The sequence below is a fragment of the Haliotis rubra genome, unplaced genomic scaffold, assembly GCF_003918875.1.
Source record: "Haliotis rubra isolate DU_JTF1 unplaced genomic scaffold, ASM391887v1 Scf739, whole genome shotgun sequence".
NCBI lineage: Eukaryota > Metazoa > Mollusca > Gastropoda > Lepetellida > Haliotidae > Haliotis > Haliotis rubra.
Window position 1 is genome coordinate 78,565 of NW_025767456.1, and position 18,186 is coordinate 96,750.

Sequence of the window (18,186 nt, forward strand, 5' to 3'; positions counted from 1 at the left end):
CGCAACAATGGATTTATTAGTGTTCACAGTAACTACTACTAAGATTCTCATCTCACCTGAAGAAGGCATGGTGTTCTACGCATGTTTTCCACAACCTCTTGGCTAATCTGTGATTATCAAGTTTAAAACCGATGGTTGTCTCGAAAGGCTCAAACTGTAAAGGAATCAACAATGACAGATTAATTATGGAGTGGATTTACATTACAGGGTGTGAACAGACACTGCGGAAGGTAAGCAGGGCAAACTAATTCACAACTATCTGTCATAACAGTAACCCAACAGCAACATCATCTGTAGCTTGCAACTGCAAGACTGGTTGACAAAATGAGTTTGATAAAAGAGCTGTCCATAAAGAGGTGAAATGGTGCTCTCCATATAGGTCTTAGAGTAATTCTTGGAATGGATACTCAAAATATACAGGTTTATCTTCTCGGGTTCAAACGAACTGTTTACTCACCTCTCCAGGTCGTATTTTTATGTAGAAATTGTTCCTTTTGTAAGAAATCTTTAATATTTTGGGCCAGACAAATCTGTTGATACGGAGTTTGTCTCTGTATACAAGCAACCCACTAGCACACACGCCCAACATGATGGCCACGGCCTCGGAGTCCTGGAACCACATAATCATCAAAGTGAGAAGAAGGGAAAGAGACATTAGAGTCAAAATGTTCTGCACATTGGAGCAACATCAACCATATCAAAGTTACGTAACTACAAGCTTGTACCACTTCCTGCAGGTAACACTAACACTTTCATTACTTTGATAATGTCACTAATCTTGTCAGACTACCAGTCAAAATGTACAGGATTACGGTGACAGTGTACTACACAAATGACAGTTGATGCAAGGTGTATATTGTATATGTTCACTGAAATCTTTCAGCAGCTGAATAAGATTTGAGGGGTTATTGAATACCAAAAAGACAATGATAAAAGACTTATTCGAGTCTATTTTCCTGTGGTATTCACTGACATAAGATGACAACTTACTGTTGCTTTGTGAAGATCAACACCATACATAGCTAATTTCTTGGAATTTTCCAAGAAGTGGTTTTCAGCCTCTTCTGGCGTTTGACCTCTGAAAAATAATGGCAGTAAAGATAAGAATGCATCCTGCAACACTTCTACGTCACTAGCCACTCAACACAGTACTAGTATTCAAGCAGCTGAAATGCCAATGGCTGAAAACATCAGTTAGTGAGTTATATCAAACAAGTCATTTTCATGATATAAAATGTAGTTGTGTAGGTTTCAAGTGAGTATACATGAGCCGAATATTGTCAAATTTTCAGTTTTATGCTAGTGAATACTAACAGCACAATTTCCCAAGGACGCAAAACATCATAGCAGAGTGACTCTTAACACTTACTTGTGTTGTTTGTGAAGTTCATGTATTCTGTCTAGAAGTTCTGCTGTCTGTGAAGGAGCAAATGGCATGTCACGGATGTAGTCAATGCCAGCTCCATGATCGTTGACATCATAGTCGCCGAGGTCTGCCTGGACACTGTATGACCCTAGGAGGGCATGTGTGACAAAGGAACAAGGTAACCTGAAACATGAAGTGTGAGTGAGTGAATATGGTTTACGCCACTTTTAGCAATATTTCACCAATATTGTGGCGGGGGACACCGGAAATGGGCTGCACACATTGTACCCATGTGGGGAATTGAACCTGGGTCTTCGTTTGTGGCGAGCTAACGCTTTAACCACTAGGCTACCCCACCGCCCCAAGTGAATGAGTGAGAGAGTCACATGGCACAAGAAACCTTCAGGATAGTTATTATTTCATATGTCACTATCAGCAATATAAAACCTGTTCCTTACATCAGTTGGTTCCATTGTCTTGAAACATATTCCTTTAATTTTCTTGTAATTCTATTAATGAGGCATCATACAGTCCTCCAAGACCTACCCACACCCACAATCATTAAACCAAGAAATGCTGATGAATATAAGATAAAACTCACCTTCCACTTAAAATGTCTCTTCTGACTTGCAAGGTAACAAGATATCTGAAAATGACAGGATAAGCAAAATTAGAGACAGTCAAGAGAGTCAAATTTTCTACATACTTGTCTCCTTTTCATTGTAACAGTCATGCTGTTAAACATTACTGTGCACAAAATCAAATTTAACTGGTACTGGAAGGGTTCTTGTTGTACGAGTTACTACAGACCTCTCTGTATTATGAAACATATATGAACCAATAATAAGACACTGAAACCAGGGAGAGTCCAGAGACAATTGATCCATCAGCATTATTGGCACCCCTACCTTGTAAGGCTCTCTTGCAACATGCTAGGGTCTGGTGGATAAAACTTCACTGCAAATTCAAACACCCAAGCACCTCCTGAAAATAATGTTTGCTTGGTGAATTGAAATGTAGAGCAAAAGTGCACTGATATGAGAAAAGTAGGCATCTTTGGTAACATCATATTCATCTAGTCTTAAAGCATATATATTTGACTGTAAATATTGCAGGGAAAAAGAGAACTTAGGTAAGTAAGATATTATGCCTAATATAAGACCACCGAAACCAACTTAAAATCCTGAAAAGGTATCTGAACTCTGATGGTCTGATGATTCACACAACAAGCAGTATTTCATAAGTAGCAATCTATGAAAAAACAATGACAACAGTTAAAAGATTGTTCATCTACTAAAAAGATTATTCTGACAATTCACGCAAAACTACTTACTTTTCTTCTGTTTTGATATTTTCTTTTCATGATTCAACCAATACTGAAACAAAGGAAACTAAATTAAAAACATGTTCCATCATCAATGAGAAAACTTCTGGGTGAAATAATACAGCAAGGTCACAATATAACATGTTATATTTGGGATTACACTTTCTAGTAAAGTACAGATTTGGGGTTGAGTCCCATCCGAGATTCGAACCCGCACCCTCAGAGTCAGGCAACATTCAGGTACTCATACAATTCAAATACATCAGTGTGATATGTAATTTCATGATCAAAGTAATTAATGCACAAATGAAACATTTGTTTCAGAATACAATACTTATTCACCATGTATCTAATACAGGAGATGGAAGGTCCCAATAAACAGGTATTAACACATGAATTTCCCATACCTCAAGGCAATTCAGCATGCATGGTATCACACAACAATGGAGAACTTTAAAATGCCATCAGGTAAGTCGTTCAAGGAGATATTTGCATGAAATAAAAAACACCCTTTACAATCACAAATACTACTTGTCAATACACATCTATGGACCTTTGCTTTGGGATAATATGAATCTAATCAAATTTGAGTGAGTGAGTGAGTTTAGCTTTAAGCCGCTTTTAGCAATATTCCAGCAATATCACGGCAGGGGACACCTGAAATGGGCTTCACACATTTTACCCATGTGGGGAATCGAACCTGGGTCTTGGCGAGCTAACGCTTTAACCACTAGGCTACCCCACCGCCCCTAATCAGAATTGAAACTACAGCATCTAACAGCTGCGTCGGTTACCATCTTCTGAACTATCACCCCTCAGTGAGTGACTGGGTTAACAATGAGCAACATCACAGCTATAAATTATAATACAGAGAAGCCTAAGCAATAACACAGGTGACACAACAACATGACAAATGCATCTTCTGAATAAAATGACTTTCAAATCTGGATTTGACACTAGTTTTCATTTAGAATAGGAGTAATTCTTTTGTATTGACATGTCACATAATTCCATGAATAACCAAGTTCATCACAGGTAACCTTCAAAGTACTACACCCACGTCTACATTTTATTACTTAGTACTAACAAGTTGTCAATGTCATCTCGTAATCTTGTAGGTGCTATCCAGGTCACAGGTAACTCTTCCTACTTCATGTTCATACTACCCACCCCTACATTTTGATTTTCTAATTTGCAAATTTACAGCTGTCATAAATTAGGTGGTTACTGATGAGATTGGCTGAAACAATATTTGAATTTTTACTTTTAACATTGGAGTTGACAAGACCATGTCACCTTACATTCCAACCAATACTATCTGCATCAGGATTAGGCCTACTGAGTAAACAGTTAAACTAACATTTCAAGAGTCAGTGATGCTTAGCCACCCAAACAAGTCTTACTGTAATTACTTGTGTCATTACACAGCTGAATGACCTCAGCTAAGCTGCCAAGCTGAAACTATTTGCCCTGTAACACATGAGTGTAGGTCAGAGGTGTCGTTCAGCCAGGGGTTATATACAAATGTATACACCACCTATTATACTGTGACAGTCAGCATACCACACATACCTGCCTCAATGGCCTAAATGTAAATATACAACCTACATCCTTATATGTCTGGTATCCAAACTAATCCCACTTCATTTTATAATAGACTGAAGTCTGAAAATAATCTTGTTACAAAACACCTTCCCGCACTAATGTCATCCTTTCAAGCATATCTAGTTGTTCATTAGGACACAGTTATATTAGATATGATACCAGGCATTACTGATGTAACACACTTAAGTTCATTCACAGGTTACAAGTTACAAGGATGTGAACAGGTTGTAGAGGCCAGATCAATACTTTTCAGAATGAATTCAAGTTGAAAATGAAATGTCACCCTGAAGACAACCATTTTGCTTGTTTAAACTCATAAAGAAGTTACTTTTTAGGATGCACTGTATTAAATCTATTCATCAATTGCCATAAAATTAGCTCACAATACACGTGTATATAGTAAATATATCAGCCAAAAAGAACAGGATTCTGTTTCACAAAGCTATCGTTTCACAAAGCTATCGTAGCGCTACAACTGTCATACCTCCTATACTGTAACATAGACTTACGACAGTCGTAGCGCTACGATAGCTTTGTGAAGTGGGGCCCAGGTCTATTCCTGTTTAACTTAAGTTTAGCAGCAACATGGGAAGTCTTGATGTTGGGAAGTCACAGCTGATCATTCAAATCATGTAACACAATGATATAATACTGACCAAATGAAAGGGAAAATACTGGACATTTTGTGTAGATGATGCATCGTAATTTTCAAATATTAATTAACTTGTCAAATATGTACATAAAGTAGTACAGTAGAAAAACATTATCAAATTTTGACATCCTATTTCTGCAGCATCTACTTCCTAATATATGTAAGTCATCAATCAAAGGTCATAGAGATCACAAATATATACTAATTAAGTTCTGTGATAGTCTCTCTACTTGCAAGCAAATGGTTATATTAAGGCATCAGTCTCATTTCTGAGTGAAGAATCAGCTGGCAGTGGGCATCCATGCATGACAGCCCTTCATAAACCTGTGTAGATTTATAACAGACGCTACACGTCACGTTAGATCTTAATTTGATCCAAGAGTTAATATATTAATATAGAAGTTTAGAAGACTGAAAAATGATATTTGACAGACACAGACTAATATCACTATAGACCGTAAACGACTGAATCTGGATCAAACAATTCCTCAGTAGAACATACACAGAACAAACTGTCTTATGTTGGTCGAGTGTCAGTGGTGCAGGAGCAATTAATCGTAGGATCGGTTAATCGTTTGATCTAAGTGAAAATAAACGATTGTCGATTACAAATAAACTGCAGATCGATAATCGGAAATAATCATTATTTGGATGCACATACATTAAAATATTTTATTCTACCTTGTCATGTTTTCTTATACCGAACACTCTGGTTGTCATTGCTTGTTTACCTCTTAAACGGAAGCTGTGTAGTACACAAGTATGCATGCCTCCCCTGTCAGCCAATGGCAATGCTAGATATATTTAGATTGGGGTGTCCTATTTCGTCATTGAAATACTATGAGTTAACGTGTAAAGTGGTTTATAGCAAAACTCATTCGTCCAATCATGCAACAAAACGTCACAATACGACCCAGGTATTACAGGTTAGCTACTTTCTAATTGGCTGAAAGAGGGAATTCCTTGAGTTGCATTTGCATACAAACACATGACTATGGAAGGCGGGTAAAATAGAGCTATTTTCAGTTTCATGAATTCTCTTGAACTTTCGTTACAGTGGTTAATTATAATACTTCCCAGAATAAATTTTGTGTTTCAACCTTTAGGAAATGTCTTTGTTCACCCTTCAACATAAACTAAAAGTTTCTTAAAAAATGGCATGCCATGAAAATAAATCGACCAGCGAGGTCACATGACTAGTAGTGTGATCTTGTATGGTGGGATGTCAACTAAGCAGATGAAACATTAATGGCATCTTTGGAGTAAAGATTTAGGATTTTTGTGCATTTGATTATGAGGTACATATTGCATTAAGGATCCCCCGAGTTAAAATTAATCTTTTGTGGGGTTTTTATAACAGTGTTCACGAATAGCGTCTGACCCTCTGACAAATCCGGCAGATTCGCCAACGGTCAGACAGAAGTCTACAACCCGCAGACCCCAGTGTCTGACTGTATATTTCACAATGACTTTGACTGAAGTTGTTATATGTGACACTTGTTTGCTGTTTATAAATCTTATGTTTGTTAATAATTTCAATGTCAATTATAAGAAATATTAAATCTGAAATGTGTGTTTAATTTTATTCCATGGGTCCTGTGCATTTTCAATGGGTCAGACAGACATCTGAAACTTACAGGACCCAATGTCCTGTGACTTTGAAACACCATTCGTGAACACTGTTATACTGTTGCCTACGGATCGCAACTTGATTCGTAGCATATCGATGGCAGAACAATAGCGGGGATCATCTTTTTGTCATTCGGGGATGCTTCTCATGGATTTTCTCTCATTTTTGCGCTATAAATGGGAATTGTAATCGGCGATCAAAAACATATAACAATCAGAAACGTTAGACGATAGGATACTTGATGATCCAAAGACGCTGCACATGTAAGTAACTTGCTAGCGTTAACAATTGACACGTGCTGACAACATCCCGGAAGTTAGTTCGCTAACGTAGGTATTTGACTATGAAATGACCGTCCAAACGATTATAATCGATTGATTATCGATCTGACACTAGCGATTATCGATCTGACAAAATGTAACAATAACCAGCTCTAGTCAGTGCCCAACAATAATTTTACACACCATGATTCTTGTTATGAGTATGTATAGCAGAACACAACTAATACTATGAATAATACAATTCACAGAGAACATCAAGAAATTCACTGAATTGACTTGTATCCACTGTTCCAACACTGTGAAACACTAAGGGAAATTGCCTCTTGTCATACTGCTTCACAATGAATCCATAATTTTCCCATGTATCCACACATGTACATCAGTACATCACTTTTGATAATCCAACATCTTCCACTGCACTGCATCATCTCATGACTATCCAAATAATTAAGCCATGTCCATGAAAAGCACAGAAAATAATCCATTCACATCTGCACAGGTTCGCACAGATATTCTTGTATCACAAATCCCTGTCAAGACCACATTAAAGATCCTTGAAATGTGCACATACAAGATAAAACAAAACCTGAAAAAAACAGAAAACAATAACCAACATTCCAAAGGCAGAGTATAAAGCCCTGGAAACAGTAAGGATTGTATGTCCCATTAGAGTGAAAGAGACATGCTTGTTTCACCTTTATATGTGCTGGGTCCCTGTCATCTGTGTAGGTCAGGCTGAAGTAGTCCCGCTCCAGCAGATCGATATGATCTCCAACTTTGTCAAACAATTTCTGACCTACAGCATTTTTCTGGAATAAAACAGGATCACAGCATTAAAATTACATTGCAACATTTGCATCAAGGATTAAAAAGGTACATAAAACATGGTAGTGACGTACAAGAATGACTGAAAATGTAGCTGAAGTCATGAAGTGTCATCACATTTGCTTTAAAAAATCATGGGTTGAAAATCATACAAAATATAGTTAGCTAAACAATTTAAAAGCATTTGCAGCGGGGCATTGACAGTACACACACAATTTGACTTCATACAAAATGTAGGCTGATTCAGGAAAGGTCACATTGAGACAATCCTACTATAAATTTAATAAAATGCATTGTTTGTATTCATTCAGTATCACTGACATGGCATAAAAGAAGACAACTTACATCAATCGGCACATCGAAATTCTCTCCATCTAAGAGTACAACAGTGCAGATTATTTCCTTCGATGACCTAGTCTGTTTCTTAGGGGACTTCTTGTCGGTCATATTTTTGTTCGGGCTCTTCTCTCGTTTCACCTGCAAAATGAACAAAATTCGTATTGGAATAGTGGACAGTATCGCATGACAAGACCCTAGAAAGCGCTCCGCTCCCAGTTACTTCCGTAGTGGTGGGACATTCGTCACTCGACAAGTATGCATTCACAGGACAGCACACCGGCACGGAAACGCATCACTGAACACCCGGTCGAGGTCACAAAATGGCAGACGACACATTTTACAAATACCATACGTCCATATTCATACACGTCTAACCGCGAGAGTAACATACATATGGGCTAAATTACTTGCTATTTCTTGATAATGTCTCTATTAGGGAAAACAAAACCCTACAATATTTACCTGAACAGCCAAACAGGCAAGGGAGGTAATGAAGCCAAGCCTACCTGGAAATGCGTCGTCCATTACGAAGTTCCGTCAACAATATTTCTATTTCAAGTGCCTGACATCCGATAAGAACAAACTGATCATTGACAACCCATAACGCAAACGATTACTTAATTCAGGAAGTGGGGATCGCTTAGGCGATAGTTACGCGAGTGCACAAACTTTAGCTTGTCGTGAGGATCCTTCAAAGCTCTAGTCTGTCTGCATCTTGCTGAACGAAACGAAACTGACGAAGGCCGATTTATTTGAGAAACGAAATAATTTATTACAAAACTCATCGCCAGACACAACTGATTATGCCTATGACTGTATATATACTAAAGACAGCATTCATCCTATGCATGAAGCACTGACAAGCTGCATTACCGGTTTGCAATCAGGATATGGATTTCACCACCAAACGAGTACTAACATCATGGCTGCCGCCATTGACGATTCAAACTAATGTGGGTCACGACGCCTTAATATGCTATTTTTAGGCGCTGTCCCGTGAAGATTGCACTGACACAAAATAGGCAAAAACATTGTGGCTCCTAATCATAAAATTTGACATACCTGTTAAGTCTCATTTATCGCACGAACATTTGGAAAGTGAACGCAGTGTATTCGCTTGTTTCCGAAAGGTACTCCCCGCTACATCTATGACATCACCGCGTACCCAGCATTCCCTGCGAGGTCAATGCAGTGTGTCAAGGTGTGTGAATTTTGTAAACAAATGTGCAAATGTCATAAATACGGTTTGAATATTATGAACATTTGATGTCCATTCAAATAGAAAGACAACTGTTATTGCAGAATGAAAAGGCCAGAATTTCTAAGAACGTTTTATCAGTCTGTAAGGTGGTCAGATCCTACAGGTGCGTGGAATCATGTAAAAGATGAACACGATAAAGAGTTACGGATTACGGAATCCGATTTTGACTTACTATGTTTTTTATGCTGCTAAAAGTTCTTTTCAAAGCAAAGGCTTATTCAGTGAACAGACATGTTGTTGAATAAATTTGATGTCTTCAAATTTTGGTGCACAATTTCGTAGTTAATCAGTTTATTAGAAAGCAATACAGTGAAACTTCAATCTGAATCAAGTGAATGTTCAAGTATTTTGTTGTATCATCTGATTAAAAAGCATTATATGGATTCTGAAAGGCCATCTTTGTAATACAATACTTCTTTCAAAATATATGAAATTCTAAACCTTCTTTTAAAACTAAAACAATTTGTATAGATATATTGTCATACAATAATTGCTCACTAAATTACTCAACATTGCCCAGAGAGTTGTCAGCACCTTATATTACTGAAGGTGGTTATTGATTTTTTGTTTCAGTCTAAATTTCATAATATATCCTAGTAAAAATACAAGGCACTCTGTTGTTCCAGTCTAAATTTTGAATACAAAATTGTTTGTGAGCAAATGAGGATTCCTCCTTTGTAGAAAATTAAAACGTGTGTAATAGTTCATGTATACATGTGTCACTTTTTATTATGGACAAATCATTATGACATTTCTGATTCTCAGGTAAACTGAGGTGACAAAACAAATTCAAACTTGTAGATGTTTACAGTCTCGAACGTTAGAAAATTAGAATGGAGAAATTAATTAAATTACCCTATATCAACAAATGCTGATGACAGCTCAATGAAATACATGCTCAGATCAATGTATAAATGTCACGAACTGTGGAACAAGGATGAAAGGCTTGCACGACCTGCATCTATTGTGCAACAGATGGCAGAGTCACATACCTTCTTGGTCGTATGAAAGGAATTATAGATATAATCACATGCAAAACAGAGGATATTTACAAAGAGATTGCATTAAGTGTGCTTGGTATGTATACTGAAAGTCAAAAGTAACTGATCACATGAATATATTGACTAAAAGTCTTGTGCCTATCAAACATTTGGGGGAGGTGTAGGCCAGATCGAGTAGATTCATGACATTCTGTTGCATACTAGTATTTCAGAGAGCATTATACATTTATGAAAATAGAGCCAGACATTTCACAGTAGACAAAAAATGATCTAGAATGCCATTGGCTTGTGTCCACTTTCAACCTATTTTAAACACCGACAGTTTCAGTTTGTAAGAAACTGAGAAGAAGTTTATGTTATGTGTTCAACATCAACATATGATTCACTTTGAGCATATGAAACATGTTGTTTCCATGGTGATGTGTCACTCCTGCTGGTGCAGTCTTGGTGTGTCAGCTGGTTCAAGCTTCACAAGGAAAGGTAAGCTTGAACTTAATATTGTGCGGATTTACAATAGGTTTGTGTGCAGTGCATGATATAACAATGGAAATAGCTCTGTATCTTGTCAGGCTAAACAGGGACTGGTCACAACTACAGGTGTGTGTCAGAGATATTTTGTTCATGAGTATGTTAAATAAGTACAGGAACCTCACTAAATGGAACCTTTTGGTAACCTCTTAAATGCTTGTCCGTTGTTTTTCACTTCTGATTTAAGCAAACTTTCCTTTTTTTATATGTTTATCACAATATAATAGTTAGATGAATATGGCACTTCATCATAGGCAACACATTGGTTTCAAGATTGAATTGCCTTGCAATTGTGTTATTTTAAAGATAAAACCAAACGAGACCTAAAGTTAAATACGCCTTCAAGAATGGGTAGAATTGACAAAACATTTCATACACCATTTGTGTTTTAAAACTCCAGATTGGTTTGAAAGAAAATAACATAATATCAGTGTTCATTTATGATTCAGTCTATAATTGAAATATTTCATTGTGTTATGATTAATCACAATGCAATAACTATCATCAATGTTTGTCTGTATAACAGAGGTTGTGACAGGGTTTCTGGAAAGTTATATGAAGATTGTCAACATGTACTGTAGCAAAAATGATGTAGTATGACTTAGGATGTAGTGGATAATGTTGCAGAACTCACCTGAAGGTGGAGTGGCGGGGTATGGGATGTCCAAGAGTTTCTTGGGGTGCCCCTAAGAGGAGGCTGTAAGGAGCTTACAACAAGGCTGGACACTGCCGACATGATTCACAACTACATGGGTGAAGCAAACTGGTGGATGTGTTACAATGCCAGTATGTGTTAGTCAGCTGTGAAATATGGTATTATGTGTTGCTATTGTTTGGCACAATAGGAAGGATCATCCACAGCTAGATCTTGGCAATCTTAAAATCAGGTACAGGTAGTAGTATATGATCAGCTAACCATAGTATATTTTAGTGCTTTTCATGTGCAGATTTGAATTCGCATCAGTGACACGTCATATTACTCATCAGGAAACAATAGACATGTTTCATGTAATTAAAGCAGCTTAATTGTGTGATGAGCATGGGTATAAAGTGCATTGTGTGACAGTACATACATAGAGAATTACAAGCTTTTGACATTGTATTCAGAGAAGTACTATATTCAAAGATATACAACACTGTAAGACACTGTATTCAGAGAAGTGTAACACTGTGTAATACTATATTCAGAGTAGAACACTGTGTGACAATGTTCAGAGAAGTACAACACTGTGTGACCCTGTGGTATTAACTGTCTTACACTGTGTCCTGAGAAGTACAACACTGTGTCCTGAGAAGTACAACACTGTGTGACCCTGTGTAGACTGTCTGACACTCTATCCACAGAAGTACAACACTGTTCTGAGAAGTACAACACTGTGTGACCCTGTGGTGTAAACTATCTTATATCCACAGAAGCACAACACGTGTTCTGAGAAGTACAACACTGTGTGACTGTGTGACCCTGTGTAGACTGTGTGACACTGTATTCACAAAAGTACAACACTGTGTGACCCTGTGCAGACTGTCTGACACTGTATTCACAGAAGTACAACACTGTGTGACCCTGTATTCACAGAAGTACAACACTGTGTGACCCTGTGTAGACTGTCTGACACTGTATTCACAGAAGTACAACACTGTGTGACCCTGTGTAGACTGTCTGACACTGTATTCACAGAAGTACAACACTGTGTGACCCTGTGTAGACTGTCTGACACTGTATCCAGAAGTACAACACTGTGTCCTGAGAAGTACAACACTGTGTGACCATGTGTAGACTGTCTGACACTGTATCCACAGAAGTACAACACTGTGTTCTGAGAAGTACAACACTGTGTGACCCTGTGATGAATGCCACTGCCAAGCAGGAAGTGACACACACCTACAATAGAGATAGAGTTACTCACAACCGTGAGGGGTGTGAACCTCACTGGTTTGCTTTGTTTTTCATATCAGTAAGTTATAAGAAGTAGGGAAATCAGTGGACAAGCCAGTATTTGCCAGTAGGAAACACCATACAGGCTAAACAACAACAAACCTCTGGTTGAAACCTGAAACCATTTTTCATGATACACATGAGGAGTTTCATGAACTGATAAACAAAGTAGTGTGTCAGTATTATGTTTCATCAATGTGAACTCAGTTAATCTGGTATTGCCACATGTTTGCAAGGTGTGTTTATCTCACCCAGGACAGAAGTGATATGACCTTGTACAACTCCACCAATGTATTAGTCAACACGAAGACTCCTATATTCATTAGTAAAAATCTTCATACATATACACTTATAAAGATCAAGAGGGGGTCCAAGGGTGCTGACCTCCACAAAATCACTCACCAGCACCCCCTTTGAGGATTAATTTTTCATAATTGTCATTTGATTTTGCATCACAGAAATATAAAATACATGCCCCTTGTGGTAATTACTGGCTGAGTCTCTGTGTATCCTATGTACCAGCTGTAAAGATTCATAATTTTGTTATTCTGATTCATGTTCTTCCATGTTCTGCTATACTGACATATACGGTAGTCCCCTAATTCCGGGGTGGTCGGGTAGCCTAGTGGTTAAAGCATTCGATCGTCAAGCTGAAGACACACGTTTGATTCCCCACATGGGTACAAGGTGTGAAGCCCATTTTTGATGTCCCCTGCCGTGATACTATAAAACTAAACTCACTCACTCACTCACAATTCCAAGTGGAGCCCAGAACAATGACTTGCCAAATCATTTTAGACTTAAGTAGGACTTATGTTCAATATATTCTCTTGGGTCTGGAAGGCAGACTGATGTTCCGCATTTCCTTATAATAATCCCGGAGGACTATGTTATTTGCCCACCTGTTTGCTTGTAAGTTGATGTAACCTGAGGTGAGGTGAGGTGAAATTGGGTTTAACGTCGTGCTTGAGAATATTTCGCTCATATGACGACGTGCATGCGTGTGTATGTGTATGTACAGCTGCTTGTACTAAGGCCAGACTTAAGCTGGTTTCATAGTGCTAGCCCACTGAGATACCATGCCACAGTAAAGCATGAATACCCCACTCAGACACATTATACTGACTCCGAGCCGACCAGTCCTTGTTTTACCCATTAATGCCGAGCGCCAGGCAGGGACCAACAAGTACCATATTTTAACGTCTTTTGGTATGACGCAGTCGGGGATCGAACCTGCAACCTTTCACTCTCTGGGCGGATGCTCTAACCACTGCACGACGGAGGCGGTCGTGATGTAACCTCACAGTCATGCTATATAGTACTGGTTTCTCTCCACTATAGTAAGCTACAGGTATAGTTGTATTACCAAGTACTCTGTGTGACAGGTCACGCAAGACCAAATCAGAGCGTGAATCACTGCTACCATAGGACCCAGAGGTCCAAGGTGGCCAACAAATATGCTGATATTATGTTGTGTTCACCAGTTTGATGTGTGTATTGATCACTCGCAGCAGGAAGCTGACATTAATTAAGAAATGTCATCTCCATACGTGTAACCCAGTTGCTGTTAGACATGATTAATGCCCTATTTAGGCCAGACTAACTCAGCTCTGGTTCTACAAAATATACAAACAATGTTGTCAAGTGACTTAATTTAATTAATTAACTCTGTGAAATACTTTAACAATTACAAACATGTCAAACATAAACATATTTTCCATCAAGCATAAATTTTGAAACATTTTGATGAAGTGAAATTGTATATATTCAAATTCATAAATTGGTATTGTCAATATCATATGTGTATTCTTAGATATGTGAGCAGGTCAAATATTTATCCACAATTTGTGTCAGATTGTATCTGTTGTTCAGTTTGTGGAATATTAATAATTACAAATCTTTCCATGGCTTAAATCGCATCAGAGTTGACATCAGTATTTCTTAATTACTCAGGTGTCATGTTAAGCATTTTCAGAGAATTTATGGCAGCATTGTTCAAGTTATAATTAGGGTTGGTATTTTAATCTCCACAAATCTGATAGTCCCTGCCCCAGGACACGACACTCCTGACACACAGCCAGCCTGTGGCTATCAACAACCCTTAGAAGTGCTAGGGTATACAAGCAGGTAATGATTGTTCCAGTAGTTTCAGGGTATTTCTTAAGCAATACAACCCCCACCCCAAATCCCCCTCCTCCAAGGATGCATCTTGAGGGGAAGAGAGAAGTTCGAGAAGTTTCTCATCCTGTGATAGTTTCCTTGAAACATTGTTTTCCAAACCTATATCATTTTCAATTAGTAAAACTATTTCCCAGTAACCATGATATTTACTTGAAGGAGAGTTCATGTAGCTATCAGCTGGTGTGCTATCAGTTTGTTTTATTCTCAGAAGAGCCCACCAACAGTGGTATATTATGATGGTATCTGTATCTATGATTGATGCAGAAAATGATAGTGACTTACTCCCTAGACCTGCAACTTTGTTGTACACAGTATTACTAACACTGTGATAATGGTACTATTAACAGTTCATTCACACTTGTCATTTTGTTCCCTCTTTAATGTGAACTTTACAATTTTGACCTCATGTTTCATCCATAAATAATTACTTTGGTAGAGTTGTACCTACACTTGGGAAAACATTCATTTCCAAGATCAATGTAAATTTCTGCGTTTAGTCCAGAATCAAAGGACACATTTAAGTACTCTTTGTTATTGTTACAATTATTTCACAATGGTGTAGGAGATAAATATTTGTCTATCTTTCAGAGTTAAAACATTTTTCCTCAAATGAAATCTTTGTTCAGGCTCAAGAAAGATGTGAGAAAGACATCTTGGGGAGTACAACAGTTGTCCTTTAGACAACAGCAGGGAGGAGGGCCTAGTGTATATAGATGAACTTTACGTGAGATGATATTTATTGCTTAAATTTCCATGAAGAAACAGTGTAATATTGTACAAACTCAATTAAATTTGTGTCTAATGAATACAAAACATACAGACATGTTCCACATACAAAGCAAGTACATTGTAACAGTGTGATGTTAAAACAATATACAATGTAATATAACATTATGCAAACAATAGAGAATTGAGCAAAACCTGTCCAGGAACTCTATTTAGATTGTAGATTGTAGATATTATATTTGGAGAATTTTCACTGGGTAACTGTTGGTAAAAATGATTTAGAACTGAACCAAATGTTTAGCATGCTTGGAGATTGTTAAGTGTGCATTTTTCTTGATTTTGATTTGATGCAAGATATTGCATGGTGTACCTTCAAGATGAAAACATTGGATATCAACCAGTTTCAATCCTAGATGTATTTTTACTTAACAAAGTACATGTACATATGTGATGACATTAAGTTTTGTTGTCAAATTATTTGGAAAAATTCTGAATAAGTCTTATATATGTTGGGAACATGAAGAATGATGACAATTTTTATGGATCGACATATATTCTAATGTCGTTGTTGGGAACATGCGAAAGTATCTGTACTAGAAGTCGCAGTGTTGAAGTCAGCTGGAAGTAGCAGCCAGTGGCGGTAGAGTCGGCAGGACATGACATTATCCCCCCTGTTCCCCCATAATGACAGGATGTCACCCTCCAACAGTAGCTGTGGGTGAAGGATAAACAGATAAAGAGATACACTTCAAGACAATTTACTCAATCAAGAATGGACTTGTGTGTTATTACAACACTGATTGGTCAAATTACAGGAAGATGGCCCCAGAGCTTCCTGAGTGTGTTGCAAATGTGAAGGGGCATCATAAATTGTCAGGTCGGGATGCAGGTGATAGTTTATCGTATTTACCATTATATAACTTGTTATATTTTCAGCATAAAGGAAGTGTATGGCCCAGCTTGCTGTTCTGAGTTGTGTCCCCTTGTCACACCAGGAGTGAGTGACTGTGTCAAGTTCTATGCTGCTTTTAGCAATAATCCAGCAATATTATGGCGGGGGACACCAGAAATGGGCTTCAAGCATTGTGCCCATGTGGGGAATTTATACTCAGGTCATTGGCGTGAAGAGCAAACACTTTAACTACTCTCCTACTCCCACTGTCCTGTCATATCAGGATGTACTTTTCTTGGGTTTGAATCCAAGTACATGTATGACCTTTTATAATCCTTTGCCTGAACCATAACTTTGTTTGGCAGTTCACCAAAATTGTACTTTACCTCAGCATCCATGTATTATATGAATACCTTGCAATAGTTTGTATTCAAAATGTATTTTGTCTGAATCATCAAGAGATAATATGTTGTTCTCTTACTGTAGGTATCTGTACCTTCAATGAATGCAGGTGAAGGGGTTTAACTCCAGGTCGGGTTCTAGTGAGTAAGGGAGACAAATATGGCTGTGTGATTGCAATCTGGTTTATACACAAGAATATTTTCCAATCAAAAAATGATGAAATGTGTGGTGAAATATCTAAACAGACTGACATTGAAAACACATAATCAACTTTAATTAAAATCAGAAAACATTTGTTTTGTGCTCAAATTTCCAAACTTGAGATTTGAAAACTTGCAACGCCATTGTTTTGTTTTTGATTGTCTAATGCCCAAATATCTAAGATTAAGTTGATTTTATTTTTTTGAGGCCATTTTGAAAAATGTTATGAAAAATCAAATATGTGTTCACAAAGTGTTTCAGTACATGTGTTTGTTTTTACACCTGTCAAAACTATCAATACACACTCATTGTAGTACCTATTCATATTTGGGATAATAACTGCGTTGTCAGGTAGCCATATCCAGGGTTAAATACACTGATACTGAGATCAGTTGTTAGTCAAATAAACTATTCTGCCTAGACCCATGTATGTCGTGACTGTCATGAATATTCATTCCTCCTGGCCAGCTTTTACTATTCCTGTCACAACTCATATTGTGCAATTATGTTACAGGTTGGCTTAAACATCATCAACATGCTGCAAAATTTGGGCAGGCATAATGAGGTCATATAAAACGTTGTGATTTGAAATGAAATGACCTGACTTAAGTATTAAAACTACAGAATCCCTTGAGTATTCTGTTGACTGTGTTGAACGTGAATGAACTGATTGCGTGTCGCTGCAGGTGTAGTGGGTCACGTGACACATAGACTAGCATGTGATGATTAGTTCCATGTATATTCGTTGCATGGAATACATATGTTTGATAGTGTTGCCTGATTAGTCACCAAATAGAAATCATTTTGTTGAGCACTGTATTGTTTACTAGAACATATTTCATGTTGCACAGATGCTGATATTCACCACAAGGTAGTTGTACAATATATGACATATTACATGGTGGAAACCACTCAGCACCTGTTGGGCAGATTAGGTCACATGTGAAGTGGTCATATATACAACAGTTTGGTTAGTATTAGATACTGTATATAGTGTAATATATGCCCTGGTGCTTAAAATAATCAACAAAGGTGA

The 18,186-nt window shown here is 37.6% G+C and overlaps 1 protein-coding gene across 1 annotated transcript in view; it reads right to left on the bottom strand.

Moving 5' to 3' along the window:
* Positions 1–18,186, bottom strand: part of LOC124259811 (band 4.1-like protein 3) — an 83,015-nt gene that overhangs the window by 18,583 nt on the left and 46,246 nt on the right. The window contains exons 3-11 of the mRNA XM_046694014.1: positions 8,029–8,160; positions 7,554–7,667; positions 2,700–2,742; positions 2,275–2,350; positions 1,968–2,012; positions 1,370–1,549; positions 991–1,078; positions 458–610; positions 57–154 (exon numbers count right to left, since the gene is read on the bottom strand). Coding sequence (XP_046549970.1) covers positions 57–154; positions 458–610; positions 991–1,078; positions 1,370–1,549; positions 1,968–2,012; positions 2,275–2,350; positions 2,700–2,742; positions 7,554–7,667; positions 8,029–8,160 — 929 coding nt within the window. The remainder of the gene's footprint in view (positions 1–56; positions 155–457; positions 611–990; positions 1,079–1,369; positions 1,550–1,967; positions 2,013–2,274; positions 2,351–2,699; positions 2,743–7,553; positions 7,668–8,028; positions 8,161–18,186) is intronic.